This window comes from Zonotrichia albicollis, chromosome 4, assembly GCF_047830755.1.
Source record: "Zonotrichia albicollis isolate bZonAlb1 chromosome 4, bZonAlb1.hap1, whole genome shotgun sequence".
NCBI lineage: Eukaryota > Metazoa > Chordata > Aves > Passeriformes > Passerellidae > Zonotrichia > Zonotrichia albicollis.
In genome coordinates this window covers 41,164,486-41,190,683 of record NC_133822.1, presented here as the reverse complement: position 1 = coordinate 41,190,683, position 26,198 = coordinate 41,164,486, and the positions used below count along the sequence as shown (strand labels likewise).

Genomic DNA, 26,198 nt, shown 5'->3' with positions numbered 1-26,198 from the left:
ACGTTTTTTTTTTTTAGATAAATACATGGACTGATAACAATTACTAAACCTTTATACCATACTCTGCAAGGCAGTACAATCATAAAAACTGCTCTTGTGACTAAAGTAAGAAGGATTTGCTCTAGAGAAATTTAGTCATCGAGCTCCAGATATAGGTTACAAGTTTTTTACTGCAGACTACTCAATATTTTATTCATTAGGACGATGTTAGGCTAATTCTGAATAGCATTGCTCTAGAAGAATGGCAAACTTTAAAGAACTATGTGTAAAATACAAATTTATTTATTCTTTTCAAAAATAATGACATTAGCAACAACTTTATTTGCCTCTGCTAAATAGATACATTCAGAATTATCTTATAGTGGATATTTTTAAACCTCCAGGGCTTGAAATAAATTTAAAGGAGGTAACTCTTACCTTCTCAAGTCTCAAGATGATTTGAGAGTCTTTTTTCCCCTCTGCTATTTTTCTCTGTGTGTGGCTATAAAAATAACCTCAATCACTGTCTTTTTTTTTTTTAATAAATCATAACTTGACAAATATTTACTCCGAATTTCATATACAGTGGAATCTGAAAACCTGCAGCATTCAGCAAACTGAAAAATGCCACAGAAAGCATGCTGGAAAAGAAGGCTGAAATAAGTCAGTTTAAAGCACAGTGGGCAATTCTTATTGGTGGCATGCTCGCTCTTGTACATCTGTTATGTCTCATTTATTCTACATCAATGGATCATTTCCACTTAAAAGTGAAGTTTCTGGCATTTGGCGTTAATTGTTAGCAATGGTTTTTTGAACAGGCCTATGAGGACAGACACTTTAGCTGGAACACAACCGACCCCCATCCCTAGAGATCTATTTGTAATTCCCAATCTGTACTGCGGAGCGCTCGTGGATACACCGGAAGGCAGAGGGCTGGATCTCCCAGTACTGCACGGGGTTGCTGAAGAGGCTCACGCCGGAGTAGCTGGCCTTCTTGGTGTTGTAGCCAAGGGGGCAGAAGTCGTTGATGCCAATGGAAGCAATTTTGTTGTTATGAAGATAGACCACCTGAAAAGCATGCAAGTACTGAAGTGAGAAATTGAGCTATCATGGCAAATAAGAGAAATAATTTCATATTAAATGTTTCATGTGGATTTTAGCAACATTATGCAAATATGTCTTTTTTCCAAACAAATCCTTGACTCTTTTTACCTTTTGAAATACCTAGCATGTACCCAATTGACATAATTTCTACAGAAAGTGCACAAACTGTGCAAGGAATCTAATAACGTGTCACAGACATGTTTTATGAAAAATCTTTTCCTTAGGATTTTTTCTCCTGAGAAGCTGAGAGGCTCCAAGAACAAAATGTAAACAATAATTATCTGCTGCTGTGGAATGCAACAGGTAGATCTTTGATTGGTCCATGTTGGTTGTTTCTAATTAATGGCCAATCAAAGTCCAGCTGTCCAGGCTGTCTTGGTCAGTCACAAGCCTTTGTTATCATTCCTTTTCTATTCTTAGCTAGCCTTCTGGTGAAATTCTTTCCTCTATTCTTTTAGTATAGATTTAATAAATTATATATCATAAAATAAAAAATCAAGCCTTCTGAAACATGGAGTCAACATTCTCATCTCTTCCCTCATCCTGGGACCCCTGTGAGCACCATCACAATAATGTTGCTGTCAGCTGGTAGAACTGTAACCAAAAGAGGAGCCAAACTGTGAAGTTACGAATACAACACTGTGGCTCTGGAGCATGCACTGTATACTGCAGGAAAGACATTCTGTGCTGTTCTTGTGAGCCAGCAAAGACTCCCTGAAGATAAAGGGAAGCCCCATATCTCTCCTGAGGAAGACACCAAGGTTGTCACCACGGCGATGTGATGAAGGAGAGAAAGTTAAAAGATACGGACTCTAGCTGGCTCACAGAATGATGTGGCTCCTTGATCACCGACTGAGAATTTTGTTTCTTTCCTATAACCAATGGGCAGTGAATGTGTATGTTAAGTGAATGTAAATATCTTGAAAAAGTATAAAAGCAACATGTTGCTATAACAAATCTCTCTTGCACCCTTCTGTTGGAGTTGTGGTACTTTGTGTTGTGTCGTGCTCTATAACGACATCATACAGAGACTATATTTGATGCCAATTGGTTTCTCTCCAGCTCTAATATTTTCATTCTCATGAGCGCAACTATACAGGACGCAGAGCCAAAGTAGCACTAATGACAATTTAAAGTAGCTGATGAATATTATTTCGCTCCAGAGTCACCACTTCTGGAGAATTTTTCCAAGCAACATGAAGGGGGCAATTTACATTTGGGAGTCTTCATTCTTTGAGAGCTTTCTTTCCTGTAAAATCTTAGTCTGGGTGAAGACATATTTGAATTGCTTCCAAGAGGCAATATTTCTAGATATCTGGTCAAAAGGACCTCAGAAATACTGGTGATGTGGAATGCCTATTTTGTCTGTTTGTCCTCCTGATGGCACTGTTTTGTGAGATAACAAAGGAAAGGTTATTGGGAAAGGTTGCAAAATGTCACTCAGTAGAAAAGAAAAAAAAATCAACAGAAGAAATTATCTTAGAAATTATTTTTTGAGTGAAGAAGAAACCAAAGTACAAAAATAATCCCATATTTTTTTGTGGCCTGTCAGACATACAGAGATAATGAATGTACACCTCTAGTTCTGTATACCTCCATAACCATTTTCACCAAAAAAATGCAATAAGAGTCTTCCTGTTGTATTCAACATTTCCTTCATAATTCAAGTACTCATGAAACTTGCATCAAGTTAAAAAATCATGTGCACATTTCTGTTCAAGACTGAATAAACACACAAATACCATTAGGAATCTTTCATCTGTTGCTCTCTGAGACAGTATGATAAACTTTACCTGTATGTATTTGTGATCACCCAGTCCACTGGGTACTCTGACAAGTTCATTGTTGTTCAAGTGGAGCTCCCTCAGGTGAGGTACATTGTTAAGAGAGCCATTCTCAACTGAAGAAATACTGTTGAAGCTGAGGCCCAGTCTGAAAAAGTTTGAAAAAAAAATTAATATTGAAGGGGAAAATGTTCTGAGACTTCTTAACAATTTAATTGATAAGAGAATTTAATACAGGTAATAAGAGACCTCGTGTTAAAATAATTTGCTATGGGGGAGTACTTTTAAAGAAAGCCTTCTTCACAGTTATCTAATAGCTTGTAATTCTTGTGGCTAGTTGCAGTTTCAGAAGTCAGGGCCTGAAACTAGAACAAAATCACAGGACTGAAAATTCTTGCTTGATCTTTATGGCTGAGAGTTTTCCTAGTATTAATTAGTATTACATATAATACAAATAGTCTTATCATACTAATTTGGATATGGCAATGCTTTCAAACTATTAAATGACAACAGAGAGTTTAATGAGAGCTCCCAATTACATAACATGAATTTACTTCGCTTAGAAATCAATTCAGAGTTCTCCTAGTTAGAATTTGATAATGAAGAATTTTCATTAAAAGTTATTAGAATGAACTTTATTTTGAATAGGGTATACCAAGATTTAGGATAGCTTGGGGAATTAGATCCTACATAGCAATTCTGTCTGAAGTTCTACAGAATGCTTACAATGGACTTCAGTGATGGGTACTCATAGTGAATGTCTTTGAAAAGATTGGAAAAAAATCCTCCATGTTTTTTCAGAGGGCTATAAATTCTTGTTTGACACATATCTAAATATGTGCTCTCTACATATGCAGGTCAACAAGCAGACGTGTCAAACCTGGGAGACCAGTACCAAGACAACCAGTTCTGAGTTTCATATTAGTCTATTGAAGAAAAATAGTCCCTTTGCACAGTCTTTTAGGGAAAGAATGAAATTATGGGAGTCTGTAGTGAAGTGGACCTAAATCCCAGAAGGAATGAAATTATATGCAATTACATCTCCTCTAAATGTCTTACAAAAACTCTCAGTCACTTGGGGCTATGCTTGCAGATGAAGTCAATATTATTGTGTAAAACAGAGGGTGATTTGGAAAGAATATGGTCTCTATTGCCCTTCCCATAGGAAAAGAAAGGAAGAATTTCACAAATCATTCTTGCTTCATACATTTGATATATTACTTCCTTTCTCATTAGTGAATAAGTAACTTTTCCCAGAGTTTCAGTAAATCTCATCCAAGTGTTCTAAATCATTGAAGAGCATCATCATAAACATATCTCAAAATTGAAGAAACTCTCAAATAATTTTTCACCTTTTTTCTCCAACATCCCTGCTGAATAATTTCTACTATGTTTTTGAAAGAAACTTCATGATGCCCAGCACTGTTATTATTATTATTATGGGTTTAGAATCATAGAATCATTAGGGTTGGAAAAGACCTCTGAGACCAGCAAGTCCAAACGTTAATGCAGTCCCACCACACTCACCCCTAAGCCAGGTCCCCAGGAGCCACATTCACATCCTGTGCCTTTAGAGCACTTCCAGGGAAGCTGATTCTATCACTTCCCTGGGCAGCATGTTGAAGTGCCTGACCCCCCTTTCAGTAAAGAAATTTTTCCTAATATCTTATCAAAATCTCCCTTTGTTTGGTTCAATTTCCACTGTTTGAAGCTAGTCCGTTTCAGTAAGTTTCATTAGAATATAGATATTGATAATATCAACACATAATGTGCAAGGATGTGTAATGTGAATGTTGTCTTGGAACTCATTCTTGCAAGTAATCAGCAAAGTCTTTTTTGGATTTACTTTCAGAAGATTATTGGGTTTTTACTGAATCACTCAATGAAGGCTTTTGAAAGACTTAGGAGTAACTTGACAAGGAAAATAAACAAAAAAGGACAAATATTGTACATCTACTAGAATGCAAGAAAACTCAAAACAGAATGAACTGACATACACCAAGATCTTGTTTTACAGTTTAAAATTCCTTAACACAGACAGAAAAATAACCTGTTTCTCAAAGTTTATTTGTGTTTTAGGGCAGCTATTAGACTGTCAGTCTTGAGTAGGCTTGAACAACGTTGTCTGACCTTGTCCTAATATCTCTGAAAACTTTGTCATATTAAAAAAAAAAGCTGGGGCTCTTTCTGGTGGGCTAGAGCTCTTCCATAGCTCCCTCCTTTCCCCATCTGTCTGTTTTGTGCAAGGTGCTCCTTGTTCATGCTCTTCCTTACCTCTCACCTTTGCAAAAGAGCATGTCTGACTATGCTTAGGTTGCCTGCTTAAGCACAGGGCAGAGAGTGCTTTAAAACCTGGAGCCTGCTCTGAGCAGCTCCACATTTCCACATCCTGGTCAGCAGAGTATCTTGCTGTGCCGTACAGTGCAGCCACAATAGGAGCAGCCCAAGCTTAGATATTTTTAGGACTCCACTGGCACCTGCTGTTTAAAACTTTATGTCTTAAGGCAGACTTCCAACAGTGTTGTCCATGTGATGCTGCCTGTGGTGTTTTCCAAGTGTGAATGAGAAAAACAGAAAAACTCTGTCATCTGCAGGACAGCTCACATGCCCACAGCCTCCACCTCCAGTAATGTAAATTATTCTCTACCTGAGTAGTTATCGTCTTGTTTTGGTTTTGGAAATTTTCTTCATAATTTCTCTGAACAATCTTATAATCTATTCTAAGCCTCTGTAACAAACAATAACTGTTTCATAGTCCTCTAATCCATATTTATAGTATTTTTATTTTTTCATTGAAACCTAGGATAGATTTCTTTTTGAGTCTGTGATGAAATATTAACATAAAACTTAAGATGAAGTGTCTTAATTTTTAAGAACTGGAAAGGTGTTCTAAGCTTTATATCTTGGAATTTTCAAATTCAAAATAAATATTAGGTTGCTATATACTTCATTGTATTGAACTGCTGTTCAAGCAACTATAAATAGTTGTAAACTAAACACCCCTTACTCAGTAATCTCTCTCTGATTTCTATTTTCTACCCTCATTATGACAAGCAGAATGATGAAAATCCATTAATCCAGTAATCTCGTTAGAAGTCTGATTATCAGTCTTTTTAAAAACCATTTTCATAGTAATTTTTTGAATATTAAATTATAAAAATTACTTGTAGTAAAGGACCATTTTTCTCTGCTACATGTTTTTTGATGTGAATGAATTCACAAATCACTGTGTATAAGGGATTTTTGGAAATTTTCCTTTTTATTTTCCTACACTTAGAGAAACTTATTCATCAACATAACCACAGATTAGCAGAGTAAAGTCACTCTGACAGTAACAATTTTTCAATTAAATTTTATTATTTTTTTTCTTAATCATGTTCCTGGACTCATTACAGACTTGTCCTTCTTGAGAAATAAAGGAACCACTGTTGAAAGAAGTTTTGGTTCCTATGTACTTTTTTCCTCATTTTCCAGGCAAACTGCATGGGCACTGCTGTGTTCCAAGAAAAGTGCATAAACCAAAGATGGACATGAAATGAAAGAAGCATGATACAATTTTAAAAGTCTAATTGTTCTTGTTTGTTTGTTTGTGGTTTTTGGGGTTTTTTGTTTTGTTTTGTTCTGGATTTTTTGTTCGGCTTTTATTTTTTTGTGTGTGTGTGTGCGTTTTGTTCTCTTTTCTTTTCTATTTGTTTTTTGGTTTTTGTAAATCAAATAAACAGTTGTCCCGAGCATACAGCACTCATAATTGATAACAGATGAAAAGTTTTGTCAGGAAAATCATAAAAAGTGTTTGTTCTCTTCAATCACTACACAAATCCTTAGAAGCCTTTCCTGCTAAGTTAAGATTTTTCCAATTACTGTAATATTCATGAAGGCCAGACTTATGTTTTATAATTGTGTGTGTGGTGATTGAAATTTCAGCTAATATTTTATGTGAAAAGAAGAAATTAATTCTTACTTTGCCAAGTTAGTGAGCCCAGAGAGACTTTCAGCATCAATTTTGCTGATTTTGTTGCCATCAAGGTGAAGCTCAGTAAGGGATGGAGGAAGGCCTGAAAGAGAGAACACCATCAAATTAATTTTGATTAAACTGGATTCTTATATTTAAAAAAAAATAATTGTACCATAACAAGGTTCTTTCACGGTTGACAAAATAATATTTCTAAACTTGCCCATGAACTGTTCACTAAATGAAATAAATAGCTTTCACAACCCTAGTGTCCTTATAAAATAGTGAACTCTTGAAAAATTAAATTCTTCTAATTTATTAATTCTACCCTTCATGATTATGTAAATGAGACCTATAAAGATCTCTCATTTTAGCCAGACTATCCATATACATAAATGTGCAAACATGTATCACCTAGATATTTAACAAGAAACAGCAGTAGAAAATGCAGCTGTAAGTATGAGGCAAAGTAATTTTAATGTCATTTTAGTTAGGGTGCATACTAGTTTACAAATTCTGTTTATCAGGGAAAACAAAAGAGGAAACACATTTTACCTAACTGAGGTTCCTCAAAAGAACATCCAGAACAAGAAAAAAATAAAAATCAGTATTATCTCTCAAAAAGTTTTCAGCCATTTCCAAACAATCTGTTGACTGAAGTATGAATAAATTGAATATAATTTCATCTGTATTAGAATAATTCCTGTTTGTTTGTTTTGTTTTTAATAAATTACAATGAAATTGTTCTTATTTTCTAGGAATTTGCAATTAAGGACTTTGAAAAATAGCAAAGATTTCTGTTTTGTTATAGGGACACTATTTTTGGCTTCAAACCCACAGACTTGTGGAGGGCTGATTTTATGCTTGTACAACTTCAGCTAATTCTACATGAGTTTACAGTCGTGTAATGTTAATCAGGCTCAATAACCAGGCTTGGAGGCTGAAAACATTCTTCCAGTTTATATTTCAGCTATGAGACAACAAAAGCAAAATAGCATAAAATGACATTTCACAGTGCACCTCTCATGAAGCTTCTTGTAACCTAATGCCAAAATTTTCTAAACTAATAAAAGTAATCTGGTTTAAAATCAGATACTTTAAGGACAGACTTACAAAGCTTTCATAAGATTTTTTTCCCAACTGAGTAGAAGTTATCACGTTTTACCTGTGCAATTCCCTGAAATACTAATGGAATTTCTTACCCTTTGGGATGCTTGTGATGTTGGTGTCTGCGATACGGATGTAGGAGAGCCTCTTCATGCCCTGGAAAGCTCCGTTCTCAATGCCTGAGCTCTTGATTGGATTGGTGCCGAGCTCTGCCAACAAAACATGGTTGTGAGCTGGGCTGCAGTGTAGGCACTTATTTTCTTCAGGTCATAGCTAATTTGGAGGCACAATTTATTGGGGCACTTGTTGCCTTTCTACTATAATCACTGATCAAACTACAAATAGCATCTTAAAAAAACACTCAGTTGTGTTTGTTAAAATTTCTCATGCTCATACCTAAGACAATCACTTGATTCAGTCCGTTAAAGACGGCTTTCCTCAACTTGGAGATCTCATTCTCATGAGCCCGTATCTCCTGGAGAGACTTCGGCATGTTTTCTGGGAGCTCCTTCAGGTTGTTCTTGGACAGGTAAAGTCTTTCCAGTTTCTTCAGAGGAGCAAAAGCTAATGGGCTTATTTTGCTGATTTTGTTGTTGACAAGGATCAATGCCTGTGGAGTAATAATCAAGGAGATCTCAGATGACCACAAGGGAAGTTATTTTTGTGGTGAAATATTTTAAAATTATTATTATATTACTATTACTATTATTATTCTCTACTGCCTTTTGAGGTCTTCTGATGGCAAATTTGGTGAGCTGAAGTAAATATAATGCAGAATTAAAAGAAAGATTATAAACTTCTGAAACAGTGAAACATAAATCCTATAGAACAAATGCAAGTGTTACTTCATTGCTGGGACTGCAATGCAGCTTCTGTTAGCATCCATAATTTATGTTTAAGAAGAAGTACAATCATTCCATTTGCAAGCTGGGAAGAACAGGACAGTCACAAAAAATACAATTTTTATTTGGGTTTTTTTTTTTCTGGTTTTGTTTATCCTAAGGATACTCTTATACCTTACCCATCATCACACAACCCTTCTAACCAGTGTCCCCTGAACAGGAAATTCTATTACTCAATAGAGTGAAGGCACAGCCCATCTTAATAAAAATACGCATAACTTCACCTCATTCCTCTTATTCTTATAAAACAGCACATACTAGATTTTGGACAAATAGCAACCTTTTTTTTTTTTTCAGAGATATAAGCTATCTTTTTGGTAAGAAAAATTTGTATGGAAGGGGAACAATCTGAAGCATCAGGCTCCAAGCCCTGCTGTTGGGAATCATGGACCACAGGTACTTTGCCTTACTTGTCAGTGCCTAATCCAGTTCTCACAACTGTGATATCTAGACTCAGGGTAACTCTAAGATTATCTCTCTATACAGTCAGCAGAGAAAGACCTTCATGAAAGCACTCTTCTCTGTAACAGGTGCTCTCTGCATGCCTCTGAAATTTTACATTACTTCTAAATCTCATAGATAAATTAACCATGACACAGAAAGGGCAAAGGCCTCATTACTATCAGGACATAACACAGTAATGGAGATTATTTCAGATATAATAGACACTTGAATGATTCTTATCATTCCATCTGTTTGCTATCTACTTATCAGATTTACAGCGCTGCATGTTTTTTGCAGTGGATTATGTAGAATGTGCCATTTAAGTATTGATATAATATCTACTTATATTCATTAATAGGGCATCTTTTTCACCACCTCCATTGTGCTAGTTTTAGAAACAGAAGACAAAAATTGTTGTAAATACTATAGTGAACATCAGAGTGTTTTCATATTTTCAATACTTTCAGAATTACACTTTAGTCTGTTTCTTGGAGGAAAATGGAGTATCTGACATTCCATAACCGGTTAAGTATTAAAACAGTGACAAGACTATCAGCCTCTGTGAGAGCAGCTCTCCATCATGGAAACTGGAAAGAGGCGTGAAAGATGAAAATGGTGATGAGTTTTTCCCCTGATGGGCTCCTCTTGCAGATCACCCTGAGCAAAGCCAGCAGTGTGTCCTGGACATGGTTTCACTGAGTGCACGTAAAGCTGAACAGAGCTGGTTTCAATTTGGTGTGCTAGCTAGAAATAACTCACATGCAAGAGGAGGGAGAAGAGGTCGCCCACAGTTCAGCAGAGCATTTCTCTAACAATAAGCCCATCCCAAAATAAATATGTTGGTCAGTGCAGTTGGTCAGGCACCAACTCCCTTTCATTTGGGCCTGTATGATAAAATCTGACATGAGAACACATGGATACACATTGGGAGTGGTTTTCTGATTCATGATTGCCAGAATTATGATACAGATGTAACTTCTGCCCATAGTGAAATTCAGCTACCTGTAGAGTATTAGGACATGGCAAACAACCCAGTTATTTAGAAGTACTGCAGTTGGAACTAGGCAGATTAGTGTATTACATTGCTTTTATTTCAATAATCAAATGTACTACTGCTAATTTCATTGGTCTTTATTTTTATTAATTTCACCATGTATTTTTTTCATAGATCTCTAAGTCAAAACTTAATGAGTTAGGGCTCATGTTATGAATATTTGAAAGTTTTATCCTGTATCTTGTTTTTTACTGATTAACCATTTGTTTCAGCTAAAAGACTGCTTTTTTGGACTTCTTTTAATCATGTTACCTTTTAAATTAAAAAAAATATAAATTGGGCAACAATAATCACAGCTGAGGACTTGGTGTCAAATATTTCTTGATGGAAATAGGCAGGCATACATTCAGCTAGGCACTGTAAATATTCTCTGAGTAGCGGATTGTTATATCTCTTCAGAGTGGAACTGATACCCCTGACCAAACCCAGAAGTTATCTAGGTACCTAGAATTATGCTTTTCCAATGCTTTCTCATGAATATGTTAATGTTATCTTGGGGAAACAGATTTTTTTATTATTCAAACACTCAAGGAGTCTCTCACCTAGAAATGATGGTATTCTATCAAAGGTATGTATAAAGCCACTAATTTCGCAGTGGGAACACGTGTTTGGTGGTATAAGGTGGGAAAGTAACACAAGCCAGAATTTACAACTTTTTCTGTACCAGAATAATATTTCCCACTTAGAGCCCTCTCTGCAAGTCCCTGCTCCCAGTATTTCAAACCTGCATTATTTTTCCATTGTTGTGCAGCTGTAAAGAAGGAAAAATAAACCCACACACCACAGTTTGTAAGAGACATTTTGCTGTTTCCCAGAGCAACAATAAATGATGAGGATAACACACCAGTATAGCACCTGGCAAGCCATAGCCCTGGATTCCTTTCCCACTTCACAATGCCTCTATTATATCCCTTACTTAAAGAACTAAGTTATTAGCCTTGCAGCAAGGCTGTTTACTTTCCTCAGAATGTGTCCCGTATGGTTTGCATGTAACAAAAGCTAAACCAAACCAAAATAAAACAAAATTAAAAACTCAGGAGATTTAGAGGTCAATGAAAACAGGAACTAGGGGACAAAAACCTAGGGAAAACATCTGCAGGCAGTGTTACAGAGGAATGGATCTTAGGCAAAAACAGGTCACAGGACCAGCTATCCAGAATAAAGCCCAGATGGCATGATGGCACATTACATTCGGTGTATTAAAGGACATGAAAATTTTGTACAGGGCAAGAAGTACTTGGAGAGAAAAATAACGGTCATCCTGAAAGTGCTCAAGAATGCTGGAGCCCTTGGTTACAGATACCACTTGCAATGCTGCTGGTGTGAGATAATTTGGCAGAAATGACATTCTAGAACAAAAGTCACATAAACCGATGGCCTTATTTGAAAATCTATCCTCTTCTACACTTTCACTTCTAATGGAGGAAAAAGGATATTTCATTTAGAATAAATATATTCCCTTAATCCTAACTTCCCCTGTCCAAAATAATTTAAGCACATAATGAATTGACAATAAAAGTGACTGAGAAAACAAATGCACAGCTTTCAGCATGACCTGGTATGGATACAAAAATATATGGAAGAGGAAAGAAAGAAAGAAAGAAAGAAAGAAAGAAAGAAAGAAAGAAAGAAAGAAAGAAAGAAAGAAAGAAAGAAAGAAAGAAAGAAAGAAAGAAAGAAAGAAAGAAAGAAAGAAAGAAAGAAAGAAAGAAAGAAAGAAAGAAAGAAAGAAAGAAAGAAAGAAAGAAAGAAAGAAAGAAAGAAAGAAAGAAAGAAAGAAAGAAAGAAAGAAAGAAAGAAAGAGGCAAAAATACATTAAGTACTAATACATCAGTTTGTTAGGCTTAGAGGTTTCATAGCAATTTCCCATGGATACAACTCAACTTCCATCCTCATTTTCCTGAGATAAAGCTTTTTTCCTTTGTCATAATATAGCATGTAAAATGCACAGTAAACATTGACTCAGTGACAATATTTCACCACCTTATCATGACCAGCAGTTTAAGTAGCGTTCAGAGAGGAAAAAAAATTAAGCTTTGCTCCAAAGATGACTTTCTCTTTTAGTGAAACACCTCTGGTATTTCTGTAGTCAGGAGAAAAATAAAAACCACTGTATGACAGGAATAGACCCCGGCTACGTCAAAGTCAGTGGGAGTCTGGCCATTTAGCTCCCTCTGACCTGGTTTCTACATCAAATATTTATTCCCAACACAAAAAGGAGGATTCACAATTCAGGAAAATTTTGGAATCCTTGTTGGCAGGCTTTTGTCAAAATACAGCCTGACAAGCTGCAGAGGCAGCGTGTGGTAGGCAGGCTGGAATTAGCATAGGGTTGTTCTTGTTGTGGTTACTAAAACATCCAATTTTTGTCCTGTCTAGGGGTGGGGAATTAAATTTTCTGGTGTAATTTCATTATATGAGAATCTCAGGAGACTGTTCTGAGGCGTTTCAATCCCCATTCATCTTAATTTAGTATAGTTAGAAGTGAGAGCCTTGCCAAAACCAGAATTAAAATGGAAAATTCCCAGCAGACTTTCATCAGCCATATTACATAGTGATACACCTGTTTTGCCAGCTGGGGATGGAACTCTTATCTAACATCAATTCTTTACTGATGCATGCATCCTTCAGGGTTTAAACTGAAAAGTAAATTCCTGGCCCAATGGAATTTCTTTAATTTCCTGGGTTATGTATTACATTATTACCTGTTTTTTATTACAGTTCTGCTAGGAAGAGTTATATATTAAGAACTTTAACCTCAGGAGCCAGGCATCCCAATAAAAATAATAATAAAATTCATCCCTTTTGTTTACCTTACATTTTAAGTTAAGTCATACTTATAACCTGACCATAGAGGGAAGACTTTCTTCAAAATTACTAAAGACATATGTACATCTATGGAAAAAACTAAAAAACCAAACAACCCAAGAACAAAACAAACAAACAAACAAACAAAACCCCCCAAAACCAGAACTAGTCAGAAATGCAGTTGTTATTTTTCTCTAATCATCCAAAGCTAGGATCAAGAGAACATAGCTAAGGAAAGGAAGGAAAAAAAGGATGAGATCGAAGCAATAGAGAGGAATGAATTGTGAAGGAAGGAGATGTCAAGGCACTGGAGAAGCAGCCTGTCAGTACAAACAAGAGAATCCTGTGGAAAACACTTTAATAATATGCACAGGACATTGTTGAATAATCTCACCAAGAAAAGGAGCCTGCTGCAGACCTAGTTTGCCTGGCCTTTGAGCTCTCACTGGTTCCTCTCATGCAACATGACTTGCACAGATGATGAGGAAACAGGTGGTTCTGCATTTTCCTTTTTCATTCAACCCTGTCCTTGTCTACTGTAGCAAGAAATTTTGGTCATTCATTAAATTTATTACAATTGATCTGATTTTTTTAATTGTTATGTTCTATAAAAATTTCCTTTTTTTATTAGCCTAGAATGCTGGCTCTCTCCAGAATTTTAAGGACTTCAAATATTTGTTCCTGGTCTTTTTCCTCACAGGAAAAAATCTTTACCCATTGTACAAGAAAAATGTTTTCTGCTCATGTGGTCTGTTTTATACTTGTTTCTGTGGAAAATCTCACTGTTTCTTAAGCATAATGCAAAGGTGAATATGAGGAAGTGAAAATTCTCTAAGGGAGTACTGTATTTCAGAAAGATTAACTTTTTGTTCCCCTCTCTGAATATTTTTTAGGAACCTAAAGCTGCACCTCAGTCATGCCACTCATGATAATAGGAACTGGGTTCAGAGGTAGAAGCTGGACAGAGATATCTGTCTTTGTTTATCCACAGTAGGATGGTGATTACTGATTCTTCTTTCTGTGATTTACAGAGACAAGGTGTTAACTTCTTTTAATGCCTGGGAAAAGGGAACTGAAAATGCAATGAGTCATCAGAAGACTGGATTATTTAATTGATTCTTTTGATCTCAGGGGTTTTCTGTATCTCTGAAAGATCTTAGACTTTTCTTTAGGTTTGGTTTGCTTTGTTTGGGTGTTTTGGGATTTTTATTTTGTTTGTTTTTTTCTTTGTTTGTTTAAAAAAAGGATGGCATTAAAATTTCTAGTGCCATACATTAATTTTCCACTTGCTGTTACTACTAAAAGAGTTTCAGTTTCTCTGCCTGCACATTTAGTATGGATATGGTCATAACTTTAAGTTCCAAGTTTAAATCTTTTATCTCTTAGATCTTTTTCCTTCAGTTTAAACAAAGTTTGGTTTAGCATTTTTGTATGCGCAGCCATGGCTTTAAACAGTTCTGCTAGCTTCAATTAGGTAATGTTCCATTTGATTTCAGGCCAACAGTGCACTCATCTTCTTTCACTACACCAGCACTCTGCCAATTGAAAAATTCTTGTTGGAGAAGCATGCAGTCACTATTCTGCTGTTTGTGCTGTTCTTATAGTGATCTAACACCAAGCAGTTTGTTTCACCATTTTTTCCAGGTGCAGGCATTCTTCTGGTTTGCTTTGGCTTTGCCACACAGCCTGCAACTCCATGTGCTGTTTGTGCAGGCTCCTCCTTTACTCTGCATGGGAGCTTACTCATGCAGTATTTTGGATTCTTTATTGTGTCCATGGGGTCAAAGTACTGAACTCCATCCAGAAATGTCAGTCTGCCTGGAAAATTCTTACTGTTTCATAGAAATAGAGACTTTTTTTCCTGGCTTTTCCAATGGATTTCCTGTCTGACTTTTTTGCCACAGGTCTAAGTCATAAGAAACTTTTTTTATATAGTAATATCAGACAGTTTTCTGAAAATGGGAAACTCAGTCCTCAGCCCGTTAAAAAGTCTTCACATTTTACTCTGTTTTCTCAATCCCTGTGCTAAAAAAAAAATCAAAACCACACAAACAAACAATCTTTCATTTTCAAATATGGTGAAGTCTCACTGAGTTTTAATAGTACAAAATTAATAGTTTAGCCACTTTTTCCTGGATAATTTAAAGCTATGAAAATATCAAGTGCACTGTAACTGTTGACTGTGATGTTTCTTGGCAGAAATCTATTATTTGCAGGTAAATATTCCTTTAGCTGTGCCCTTTTCTAATTGCTTGACATATTTCCACAGCTGCAAATTTTAGCTGTTCTTGGGAAATCTACTCAGGAAAATTTTCAATACTAAGAATATTTTGGTAGGTTCTAAGTTCTCTTTCATGTCTAGTGCTGTGTCACTACACAGTGATGTGTAGTATAAGCAGTTACATTTGTACTGAAAGAGAAGCCATGAACAAGTTAGGGGTAAATCCTTTATTTTCTTGCTACTTATTCTGGATTTTAGAACCAGCCAAACCTTAGGTTCATTCCAACTTGTTCATGAAAATCACTTCTAAAACTGATTCACTTGTGGTTGGTGACATCTTTAGGTATTAGGAAGGTATTTTAATGGATTATTTAAAAGTAACAAACTGTATAAGCTGCTCATTTTTTTTCAAGAGCTATGCAAATTGGGGTTTAAGGAATTTGTCCCTTAAGTGATCATTCATGCAAGCAGTTAAGTCCAATTTCCAATTTTAGATTTTGTCACAGAAATTTTAGTAAATCTTTCTTGTGGAGTACAAGAAAGTTTAGTAAAGTCTAAGAAATTTTTGAACATCACACTGTAAACTGTGGCATTAACCCAAGCCATGACTCTCTGGAAATAAGATTAAAAAGCACATACATTTTTTATATGTGCCTCACACACTCATATATCTTTAAAATAAATGAGATAATAGAGCTCTGTCAGTAACAATGCTTTTGAGTTTTACTTTCTAAAAACAATACTCCCTCTGAAAAATATTTAATTGAAAGTTGGGGAATGGGAATCGTTCCCAGATATTACACAGGAATATTCCTGCTGAGAGCAAAGATGGTGCCTAGTTACATAAATATACTGCATGACTAAATTATTTTTTTGGGGAGGAGATCATAGAATCATAGAATGGTTTGGGTTGGAAGGGGATCTTGAGAGAATCATTATTTGTTCTTGAGTAAATCCAGGAAAATTGCAGTTTTGAAGGTTACGTGTTAAAATTTTTGCTAATGCATGATTTCCAGTGGTTCTTAAGCATCTCCTGGGTACTTTTGTGAGTAAGTCGAACAAATAATTTCTTCCCTGAGGAGTTACATGTTTAATTTACTATTAAATTGTATTTGTTGTAAAAAAAAGAAAAAAGAAAACAGGAAAACCGAAAATAAAACAAAGTAAAGAAAACCCCTTAGAGTTAACTTCAATGACATAAAATGAGTTCACAACAGCATAGCTCACAGCAGGATGTGCAATTGAAACCTGGACCAAATGCCAAGTGGGTAAAAATCACTGGGAGCAGTGATTCTCATCTGTAATACCATGCTCTGACTCATTTAATACAGTGTCATGAAGAAGGATTGCCAAAAGATTAATTTCACTGATAAGAATTTTGTCTCTTTTAGCACCTCACAGATAAACTTCATAGAAAACACAGGACTCCTTTCCAAGGTGGAAGAAAACCAAAGCAAACGGGCAGGAATTACAGTGTCAAATCTGTCCTGTAGCCAAAGAAGGGAACTGAAAAAAATTCTGGGGAACAAATTATCTCATTCTTAAAGCTAGACTGCTGAAATGTGATGTGGAAGAACATGTTTTGTTGTCTTTAGAGGTTATCTGTGGAACTAGATCAACTACAGACACCTATGCTAAAATTAGATGACATGAACCTCATCATGATTCACTCATGCAGATCCCTTCACTATGGACAGTCTGGCATTCATAATTTTTACAATTATCTTCTTGATGTTGCATTTGAACAAATATTTAAGATGGACTTTGGAAGAAATTAAAAGAGGTAAAATTTTATAGTTTTTTTCCAAATATGAGTAGCTAAATGCAGATTCTTGTTTTAAACAGTGATTCTTTGGGTGATGATATTGGCACCAGTTATGGATAAAAAATTGGGAGTTGGCTTCTTGTTTGTGAAAGAAATGGAATGGAATGGAATGGAATGGAATGGAATGGAATGGAATGGAATAGAATAGAATAGAATAGAATAGAATAGAATAGAATAGAATAGAATAGAATAGAATAGAATAGAATAGAATTAAAATAGGCTGTAAAGAGCCAGGCAAGAAAAGCCAAAGAAGACATTGTTTATAATAATAAAGGATCAAATGGAGGAATGCACAGAATAAAATGAGTTTTTGGAAGCCTAGAAAGTAATATTTTCAGGTGTATGCCTGAGTTAGGATATTACTTTCAAAGAGAGAAAATAGCCTTTTTCTGCTTTTTAAGGAAAAAAAAAATTCAACAAAATTCAGGCAGAAGTATGAGGTGTGTATTTAAAAATGTTGATAAAAACTATAGACAGGAAGGAGGACCTCAGACAGAGAAAAAAAATTAGAAACAGAGAGGAAGGTAGCTGTCTGATGGAAACTTGGAAAAGAAGAGGTGAACCAGAAAAAAAAAAAAAACAGTCACAGAAACCAGGAAGGAAAATATTTCAGCAAAGAGGAAACCAGACAGAAGTGTTAGAAGAGACTGGCATGTAAAGGATGAGGATGGAGCTTTGCAGGGAGAAGGTTATTGCAAAAACATAATTTCATTGTATTCCAGGGGGCAGAAGAGTAATTTGGAAATACTCTTGAATTAAAATTAGTACAGAATGTCTGCTGGCAAACGTGGCACAGAGAATTCTCTGTGAGCTCAGAGGTAGGAGGGGAAAGAGTACAGTAAGAAGGGAGTGAGGTGGCAGGGCTGAGATGGAAATTACCAAGTAACTGTGCCAAAGAGACCGAGAACATAAATAAATATGTGAGAGGAGCTAAGATGGGAGATGAGGGGACTGAATGGACAGGAGACAGGCATGAAGAGCTGAAAAGAGCTGAGAAACTTCTGTAGTTTGGCAAGAGAGCTTGCAGGAGAGAAATGGGGATAGAAATAAATAGACTGGGCTGGTGGAGGAAGATCACAAATGATTTAATCAGTTTTCAATAAAAAATGCATTGCTAGGCCAAACCCACATTTTCTCCCCATTTTTATTGGTAAATGCCAGTTCATTTTTAGACTTACATGAAGATTCTTCAGGTTCTTGAAATCTCCTTCTTTAATTTCAGTGATTTTGTTGTTCTGTAAGTCCAACAGGGTTGTGTCTGGGGGAAGGTCTTTTGGCACCTTTTCCAGGCCTAGTGACAGTAAAAAGAACAATTAACTTTGGAAGAAACTTTAAATAAGGGACAGTGCCTTTCTTAGTAGCATTTTTCTTTCAGTAAACACCATTTCTAGAACTAATTTCCTGAAGCAGCTTATGAAGACTTATTTGAAAGTGTTTCTGTCTCCAGACAGTCAAAGAGAGTTTTATTTTGCTAAGTTGAACCAACATTTATTTATTCACATTTCCATTATGCCTTTTCTGAGAAAATATCTGAGTCTGAGGTATGGCTTGAAGCAAAGGATTTAGTTTGGGGAAATAATTTCTAACATGTTTTATTCCACTGAATTGTGTGAATAAAAAATCCTTTTGGACAGAGATATAGTATTTATTATTTTCACTGGGTGTTAGCTTTTGTAGACAGAGAACCTTTCCTGCTTTTAAAAGGTACTAGGGTTTTTCAAGGAAGTATGATAGTTAATTATAATAATTTCCAGAAAAAATACAGTTTGTTTGACAGTAACTGAGTAAATTGCAGTAAAGTCCACCTTAAAAAAAACCCCAAACTACCAATCCACCTCCCCCATTTTCTCTGAACTGAAACTATGTCCAAGTTTTCTGGAGAACAAATCTCTTGGTTTCACTACAACTGCCAAAAGAACATCAGACAGTTTAAATTAAAGACTCTCTTTGGGACTATTTTCTGAATAGCTGATATGTAAGTCTGATGAAGTCATGGAAATGAAATTATTTAGTGTTAAATAACACTTGCTTTACCCAGCTTTCCTTTCATACTGTGACTTGGAATAAAACAAATCTTTTACAGTCATTCTGGTTTACCACAAAATTAAAATGTTCTTTCCTAACTAGCTTTTTTTTTTTTTTTAACAGAATGTGAAATGGTAAATGAATAGTTGGTAGGAAAAAATTTTTAGACACTAATGAAGTCTCTATATGGGCATGTATCAGAAGTGAACTTCTCTGGGTAAAATTGTCTTTTTACCAGTAAATGTTTTAACTAGTATTCCTGAAGCTCTATTTGAACTCTTCTGGGAAAGATCTCTCTGCAAGTATTGCCAGTGTCTCCCCAGAATGATGGTGAACTGCAAAATGTTCTTCTCAGAGGAAAGATATATACCTATATATGTTATTTTTTAAACCTGTATACTAATCCCTGTATACTAAAGCATGGCATTGCAAACACAGTGGGATACGCTTCCCAGAGAAAAGCTGCTTTGTCCACCATGGCTGTTGGGATTCCATGCCTGGAGATGCTCCAAAGCTGTCTGGATACAGCCCCAAGCACCCCCCTAAGCAGGGGAGTGGCCTAGATGGTCTCAAGAGCTGATGCCCAAATTCAACAATTCTGTGATTCTGTGATACTTATTGCTCATCAAAATGTGTTCTCACACACAGAATGTTGGTTTCTCTGTCAAAATCTTGCTGTGTGTAGCAAAACTCATTCTCTTTCAAGCCTTTCTTAGAATATATGTGTGTATATGTAAAGAGAAAAGTATGGTAAGATAAAAAAATATGAAAATATTTGGACCAGATTTTTATTAAAATTGAGTGTAATAAAAAATTATCTGAGTTTTAATTACAACAGAATTCAAAGGTTTTAAAAAGCAGAATCATGTGGCCTGGGACGAACTAATAAATGCTTCATAAACTGACACCAGCCAAAACTCACATCCCATCCTGTTTACCTTACGGATGTTCAGTGCACAAATATTTGATACAGATTAAGATTGTTCATATTACTAAAATAACTTTTCCTCATTTAGGCATGGACTTGGTTCTTACTTCAACAGTTGCAAAACCCTCATTACTTTCACAAGGGTAGTTCTAGAGTTCCAAATATATAAGAATATGATACTGTATAATTTGCATGTTGGTTGTCTTTGGACAGTTTCTGTCTTCAGTGAACTGATGTCAGCAACTATAAAATTCTTTCCCAAAAACTCTGCTTTTTCAAGACCATAATTTTGTTATAACTTCCTACAGTCTAGCAACTTTTCTAACATTCTTCACATATTAAAAAAAAATACCAAACCAACCTGAAGGGTTTAATTGTTTATATTCAAAGACTCAAAGTAGCATTATTGTGCCCTGGTTGTCAGCATGTTTGCATTAGTAGGCTTGTACGTCTAGTAAGGGTTATGGCAGACAAGAGGGTGCAAGAGCTATGCAGCCGTGCTTTATGGGATGCCCTTGGAACACACCTTGTAAGAGCACTTGGGGAACACTTGGATTGCCACTGAAGGGATAATTTGCCAGAGACTAAACTTCACCCACAACTTCCAGCTGTAATTTTCAGTTTCTAAAAGCTCAAGTGTTATTCATTAACATAGTAGAACTGATAATTTCTCAGAGCAATAAACTTAGGCTTTTAATGTTTCTTATTATAAAGATAAGACAAATTTGATAATCAGAAATCCATTTCTGAAAATTATGTATAACATAATTTTCCTGTCTTGTGCTAGAAACTAGATGGATGTACAATGCAATAGTAGCTCTGCATGCAGAGTATAGTTGCCATCCCTTGAAGACTTGAGCTTTTTTTATTACTTAACCCACCTATATTGTAATGCATTTCCTGAAGCTGTTTTTTAAAATGTTTTCAAAACCAGCTATAGACATTATATTTCTTTTTTTTTTTTTAATTGATTTTTGCGGGCTTTGAAGAGCAAAGTGTAGATGAGTACAAGGTGCATACCAGCTACTGTAGTGATCTTACATTATCAGTGAAAGCAATTGAATACATCCTCCAGCTGAAACCTACATCATCTAAAGCTCTTCAGTGGAGGAAGAGTGTATAAATGTGTGAACCTGGACACTGACCTGCAAAGTCAGCATTTAATAATTCAGGACTGAACTGCATTTGAGGTGTAAGGAAGACCCACATCTACCTTGGCTTGTGCTTCAGCCTGCAGCTCCAGGTCTCTGTATAAGCTGCTGCACCTCCAGAGAGATCCATGTGGCAGGAGCACTGGTGCAGTGCAAACTCATCCCTGTGCTGCAGGCTCCCAGCCTGGGGAGGAAAGCTCCAAACCTTTCTGGCCAACAGCAGCCAGTTCGGATGAGTGGGGGAGCCTGAACTGACGTGACAGTGAGGCAGAGTTTAAATCAAATGGAGAAAATTGTAATCCCACTGGAAGCTCAGATGGCTCCTGGGATAGAATTATCATGTCCCAGAGAGATTTTTTTGGTTCTTCTGTCTGGGAGACAGAAGTTTAGAGGGGAATTGTGGGCTGTCCTTACTACTCATTTCTGAGAGACTCAGGAGATGCCCGTGTACTTCTGAAGCCATGTTGTACAGTGTGATCACACACCCATCTACTGATAACTTCTGGTGAAATTTATGTAATACCAACCAAAAGGAAAACTGGTGTCAGAAAATATAAATTGAGTTTCCTCTCCATCATTTTAACAACAGTATGCTCAGATATTCCAGCTCTTACCTGTGATGTTTCTGTACATTAAAACTTGCTTATTGAAAAGCCATATGAAAAATCTCTCTTAGCAGTCTGAGCTTTTATGTCAATAATCAGCGCTACACAGTTGGGTATTTAACTCCCTGGAGGAGTTTCAGGTTTCTAGTTCCTAAAATTAACTTATAACTTATTAAAAATTTAGATCCATCTGCCTTTCTTACATTAAATTGAAAATACATATATACATATATCTATGTATTTTATACATATTTTAAATGTATAAAATACATATATCTTCTTTAAAATTTTGGCTGGATAAAATTAAAGTTGATAAATAAATTTTTTTAAAAATAAATTTATTCACAAACAAGAGGAAATGGCATAGCTCCACCCTTCCAAAATTCTAGTTTACACTGAGATTAAGAGCTTAAAGCTCCTGGAAAGAAAAGATGTTTAATTAACCAGTTCATGTATTTTAGTCAAAATACCCTTTTGATTTGCACTAAAATATTTCTTGGGAGAAATCATTACTTCCTTATAGAAACTTAACAGCCATCAGTTCCTGCGGCCCAGCTCAGATCTCTAATACCCCTTATGAATTTTTATAAGCAGAAACTTCCTACTGTTCTGCATTGTCAACCTGGAGCAAACAATTATTCCCACCAGTATATTTTTACTTGTGTAAAAATGTATATGCACATTAAAATGAAGAACAGAATAAGCCACAGAGCTACAAAATGGCAAAAAAATTGTGGAAGGAAGTTTGAGTGTTTCTTTTTCTTAGGATAAGATGAGCTTTTATTATTCGTGACAGAAGTTTTCCTAACATTTTTGTACACTTCCTTGCTACACAACAGACTTCTGAGATAACATGCACCATCAAAATTTATTCAATAAAATCCAGAATAATTGGATTGTTCACCAGTTTCTTTCTCACACAAGAAAGATTCATCCACAGTCACCTTTGGTGTGGAGATGTTACATGGACCAGGAATCCCTGCTTAGTGGGAGGTCAGAGAAGGTAACTTTGCAGAAATCAAGCTTGTCTCTGTGGGATCTAATCCTTGTGAGGTGTAGCCTTTTGTCATCATTTCTTAAGCAAATGGCAGTGTCTGGCTGCTGTGCTGTGATAGCCTCCTGTCCTGGGGAGGACAGAAGGCTGGTGGGTCTGGAGATGTTATGAGATGGGAAATTAGGCAGAGAAGGGCCAAGACTGGTATAATCCACCCCTTGTTTGGCCCCTGAGAGAGAATCAATCAGTGGCTGGCCCTCTCCTGTGTAGCACTGCACCAGCCCAGCCGGCCAAACAGGTGTGGGAGATGCAGCAGGAATTTGGGAATAGAGTGAGGATGTTATGGGTTTTGGTGTACACAGCAGGCTTTATTATTTCTGCAGCTGAAGGAACAACCTGCTCAGCTACAGGAGCTGAGATCAAGTGGCCATGGAATCTTTCAAACCACAAAGGAGAAGGGAGAATTGTGAGCCCTCCTGGCTGTGCAGGGGTTTTAGCCTGCTGCTCCAGCTTCTCAGCAGCGAGAGCCACAAGTTAGTCTGTGTCTTGGCATGGAGCCACACTTCTGCTGAAGCCATACGACTGTGCAAAAAAGGAATGCAAGATTTATGGGGCCAGCGAGGGAGACCAAGCAAGTAGAAGTCTGAGTCTGCAGCCCAGAGATGAGGACTCTTTCCTGACAATTGCATCTTTCCCACACTGAGACCACAAAGTCTAAGTCACAAAAATGTGAAGAGTGACAGTGATAAACAACTTTTACAATTTTGTGGTTTGATTTTTTTGCTGTCTTGAGGGTATTTTGGTAGATTTTTCCTTCACCTATCCATTTTACAAGCAGCAGGGATGAGGCTTATTCCTCTGAATAAACCTTTGCTTTCCCAGCTGGAGAGCACGGGCCAAAAGGCAGAGAGACATCTGAAGGCTCTAGCTCGGATACATGTGTTACTACATTGCAACACTTACGATTATTATCACAGGGGCCATAAAATGGGGCTCGTTTCAAGGCTCTCTCAGTTTCCGCAGGCAGCTGCTGCCAGCTGAGGAATTTGGGCTGAGCTGTGTGTAATTCCCAGCCGTGATCATCAGTGGCGGCTCTCCCAGCGCAGGCAGCCTCTCCAGCTGCTGTCTCTGCTCTGAGCTGTGTGCTGTCCTGCTCCGAGCCCTGCTCTGCTGCATACCACTGACGGGCAGCAATCCTCCCAGGGTGAACGGCCTCAGCCATGCCCTGAGTGGCCTCTGGGGCACACGAGGAAACAGGCAAGGTTACAGGGTCAGGACACTTAGTCACGGAAAAATAACTGGATCCAAGGACTGCTTGCTGGAAGGATGGCAAGGAACTGCCTTGAATGCTTTGACTTAGAAAAGTTTACTGATACTTTCTCAGGCAATGTGCTACAGTATTTACTGGAAATTTGTTCTCTATTGTGTGGGATTTGCAAATAGGAGTAATTTCATTATTTGCATCCATGAAATAAGGAACAATTGTCTTTTTCTACAGACAAGTATCCATGGCCTCCTTCTCTCTCCCACTTTCAAACTAAAAGTTTCATCTCTACTTTCTCCACTCTTGCTAATAAATTAGATATAAAAACCACTATGGAATGAATAAGGTTCTTAAAATACATCTTCTTGAGGATGATTCACAACCATTTTTCAGATACTTTTCCTGTTCGGCAGTCTGAAAGTCTCATAAGATCAGTTTCAGGGTTATTTTTATCACAGATTATTGTTTTGTATATGTCTGACCCTTCCCATGGGAAAAAACAAGAAAACAAACTCCATTCCCTGCTGAGATGGCCCCTCACAAGGGTAGACCTACTGACCTATTACTACATGGAGTATTTTTGCCCCCCAAATACTTATAACTTGGCTTCCCAGAACAAGGTGAGAAACACAGAAAAATGGAAATGAATTCACACACACTGAGATCAAATGCATAGTTCTCCACTATGGTGGTGCTAATAATGATAAAAGCCCTAGCAAAGGTATAAAAGTGAATGCATGATTTTCTCTGCTCTTTTCCACCTCCACCCACTCTGAGTAGTGAACACATATTTCAAAGCATAACGAATATTGCAAGGCACAGCTGTTATGAATTATTTTTCAGTGCTAGTCACATTTTTGGTACAGATAGAGTTATTCTCCTGGCTCCAAAAGTTAATACCTAAGAGTAATGATACATTTTTGAAGCTAAAATTCATGTCACTTCTACTTCTGACTTTTAATTACGATGGTCTCAAATGTATATGCCTTCTGAAGAACACTAGCATTTTAGATAGGCAGAAAAATATTCTGAAATAATCTTTAGACTTCAGGGATTAAGACATTAAGTGAAACAAAAGTCAAGTATTATGAGTTTTCTAGTTAACTCCTAGAATCATCAGCGTTACATTTCCCACTGCTGTGGTTGCAGACATAAAACATCCCATCAGAGAGCAGCAAGTGACCCGTGTAATTCATGCAATCTGCCAGCACCATGTGTGTAATGGCTTTACTCAAAGGGGATGCAAGGCAGATGTCCTATCTACGAGTGCTCAAGCAGTAAGGTGAAACATTTATTCCTTCAGCAGACATAAGAGAGCATTTCAGTGACTCAGAAAAGTGAGCATTATATAGCAAATTACGTTTTGAATGACCCTTTGGAGTAATGCAATTTGATGTTTACCTCTGCTGCAGTTTAAGTTAGCAATAGGCAACACATTGCAATTTGAGGATAGTTCCCTCAATTTTTACCTTGGGATTTACCAGAATTGGCTCTAACATAATGTCGTAAAGAATCATTTGGGGGAGGTCTTCTCTGGTTTCAAGTAAACTTACCCCTTCCTGTTCTGACCACATGGTCATTACACAGCCCTAGTTTGTGGCCTGAGGGCAGAGATATGTTCCTGGTTATTTCAGGTACTTCTAAACATAACACAGCCATTTTTCATAAATGTTTTAGAATTGTTGTCATGCAATCATAAAATGGAAGAAGCTGCTGTGGTCATGTCTGGACACAGTGAATAACAAACAAATTTTGGAAGAGAATTCCCTACTGAATCAGGAAATCTACAGACCTGCTAGTTCCTTCTTTCTACTAGAGGGTGTTTTATATACCCTTGTAACTCTTAGGCATATATGCTTTGTCACCCCTTTTATTTTGTCAGACATTTAGTGATAGAGCTTCCCCAGGTCTTCTGCAACTCTACCAGTCATCTCCAGCCCAGAAGATGTAAACTCTGCCAACAGAGTGAAAGAATAAAGAAGAGAAAGTAAATTTTATCCCCTAATCCTGAAAATGTTAAGATTTTAATTCAATTATTTGCCTTTGCTCCT

The 26,198-nt window shown here is 36.7% G+C and overlaps 1 protein-coding gene across 1 annotated transcript in view; it reads right to left on the bottom strand.

Annotated features, from left to right (window-relative positions):
- Positions 1-260: 260 nt before the first annotated feature.
- DCN (decorin) overlaps positions 261-26,198 on the bottom strand; it is a 37,963-nt gene continuing 12,025 nt past the window's right edge. Inside the window, exons 3-8 of the mRNA XM_005480676.4 lie at positions 18,359-18,471; positions 8,323-8,536; positions 8,022-8,135; positions 6,829-6,922; positions 2,877-3,015; positions 261-1,047 (exon numbers count right to left, since the gene is read on the bottom strand). Of these exons, the coding sequence (XP_005480733.1) occupies positions 853-1,047; positions 2,877-3,015; positions 6,829-6,922; positions 8,022-8,135; positions 8,323-8,536; positions 18,359-18,471 (869 nt within the window). The 3' untranslated portion in view covers positions 261-852. The remainder of the gene's footprint in view (positions 1,048-2,876; positions 3,016-6,828; positions 6,923-8,021; positions 8,136-8,322; positions 8,537-18,358; positions 18,472-26,198) is intronic.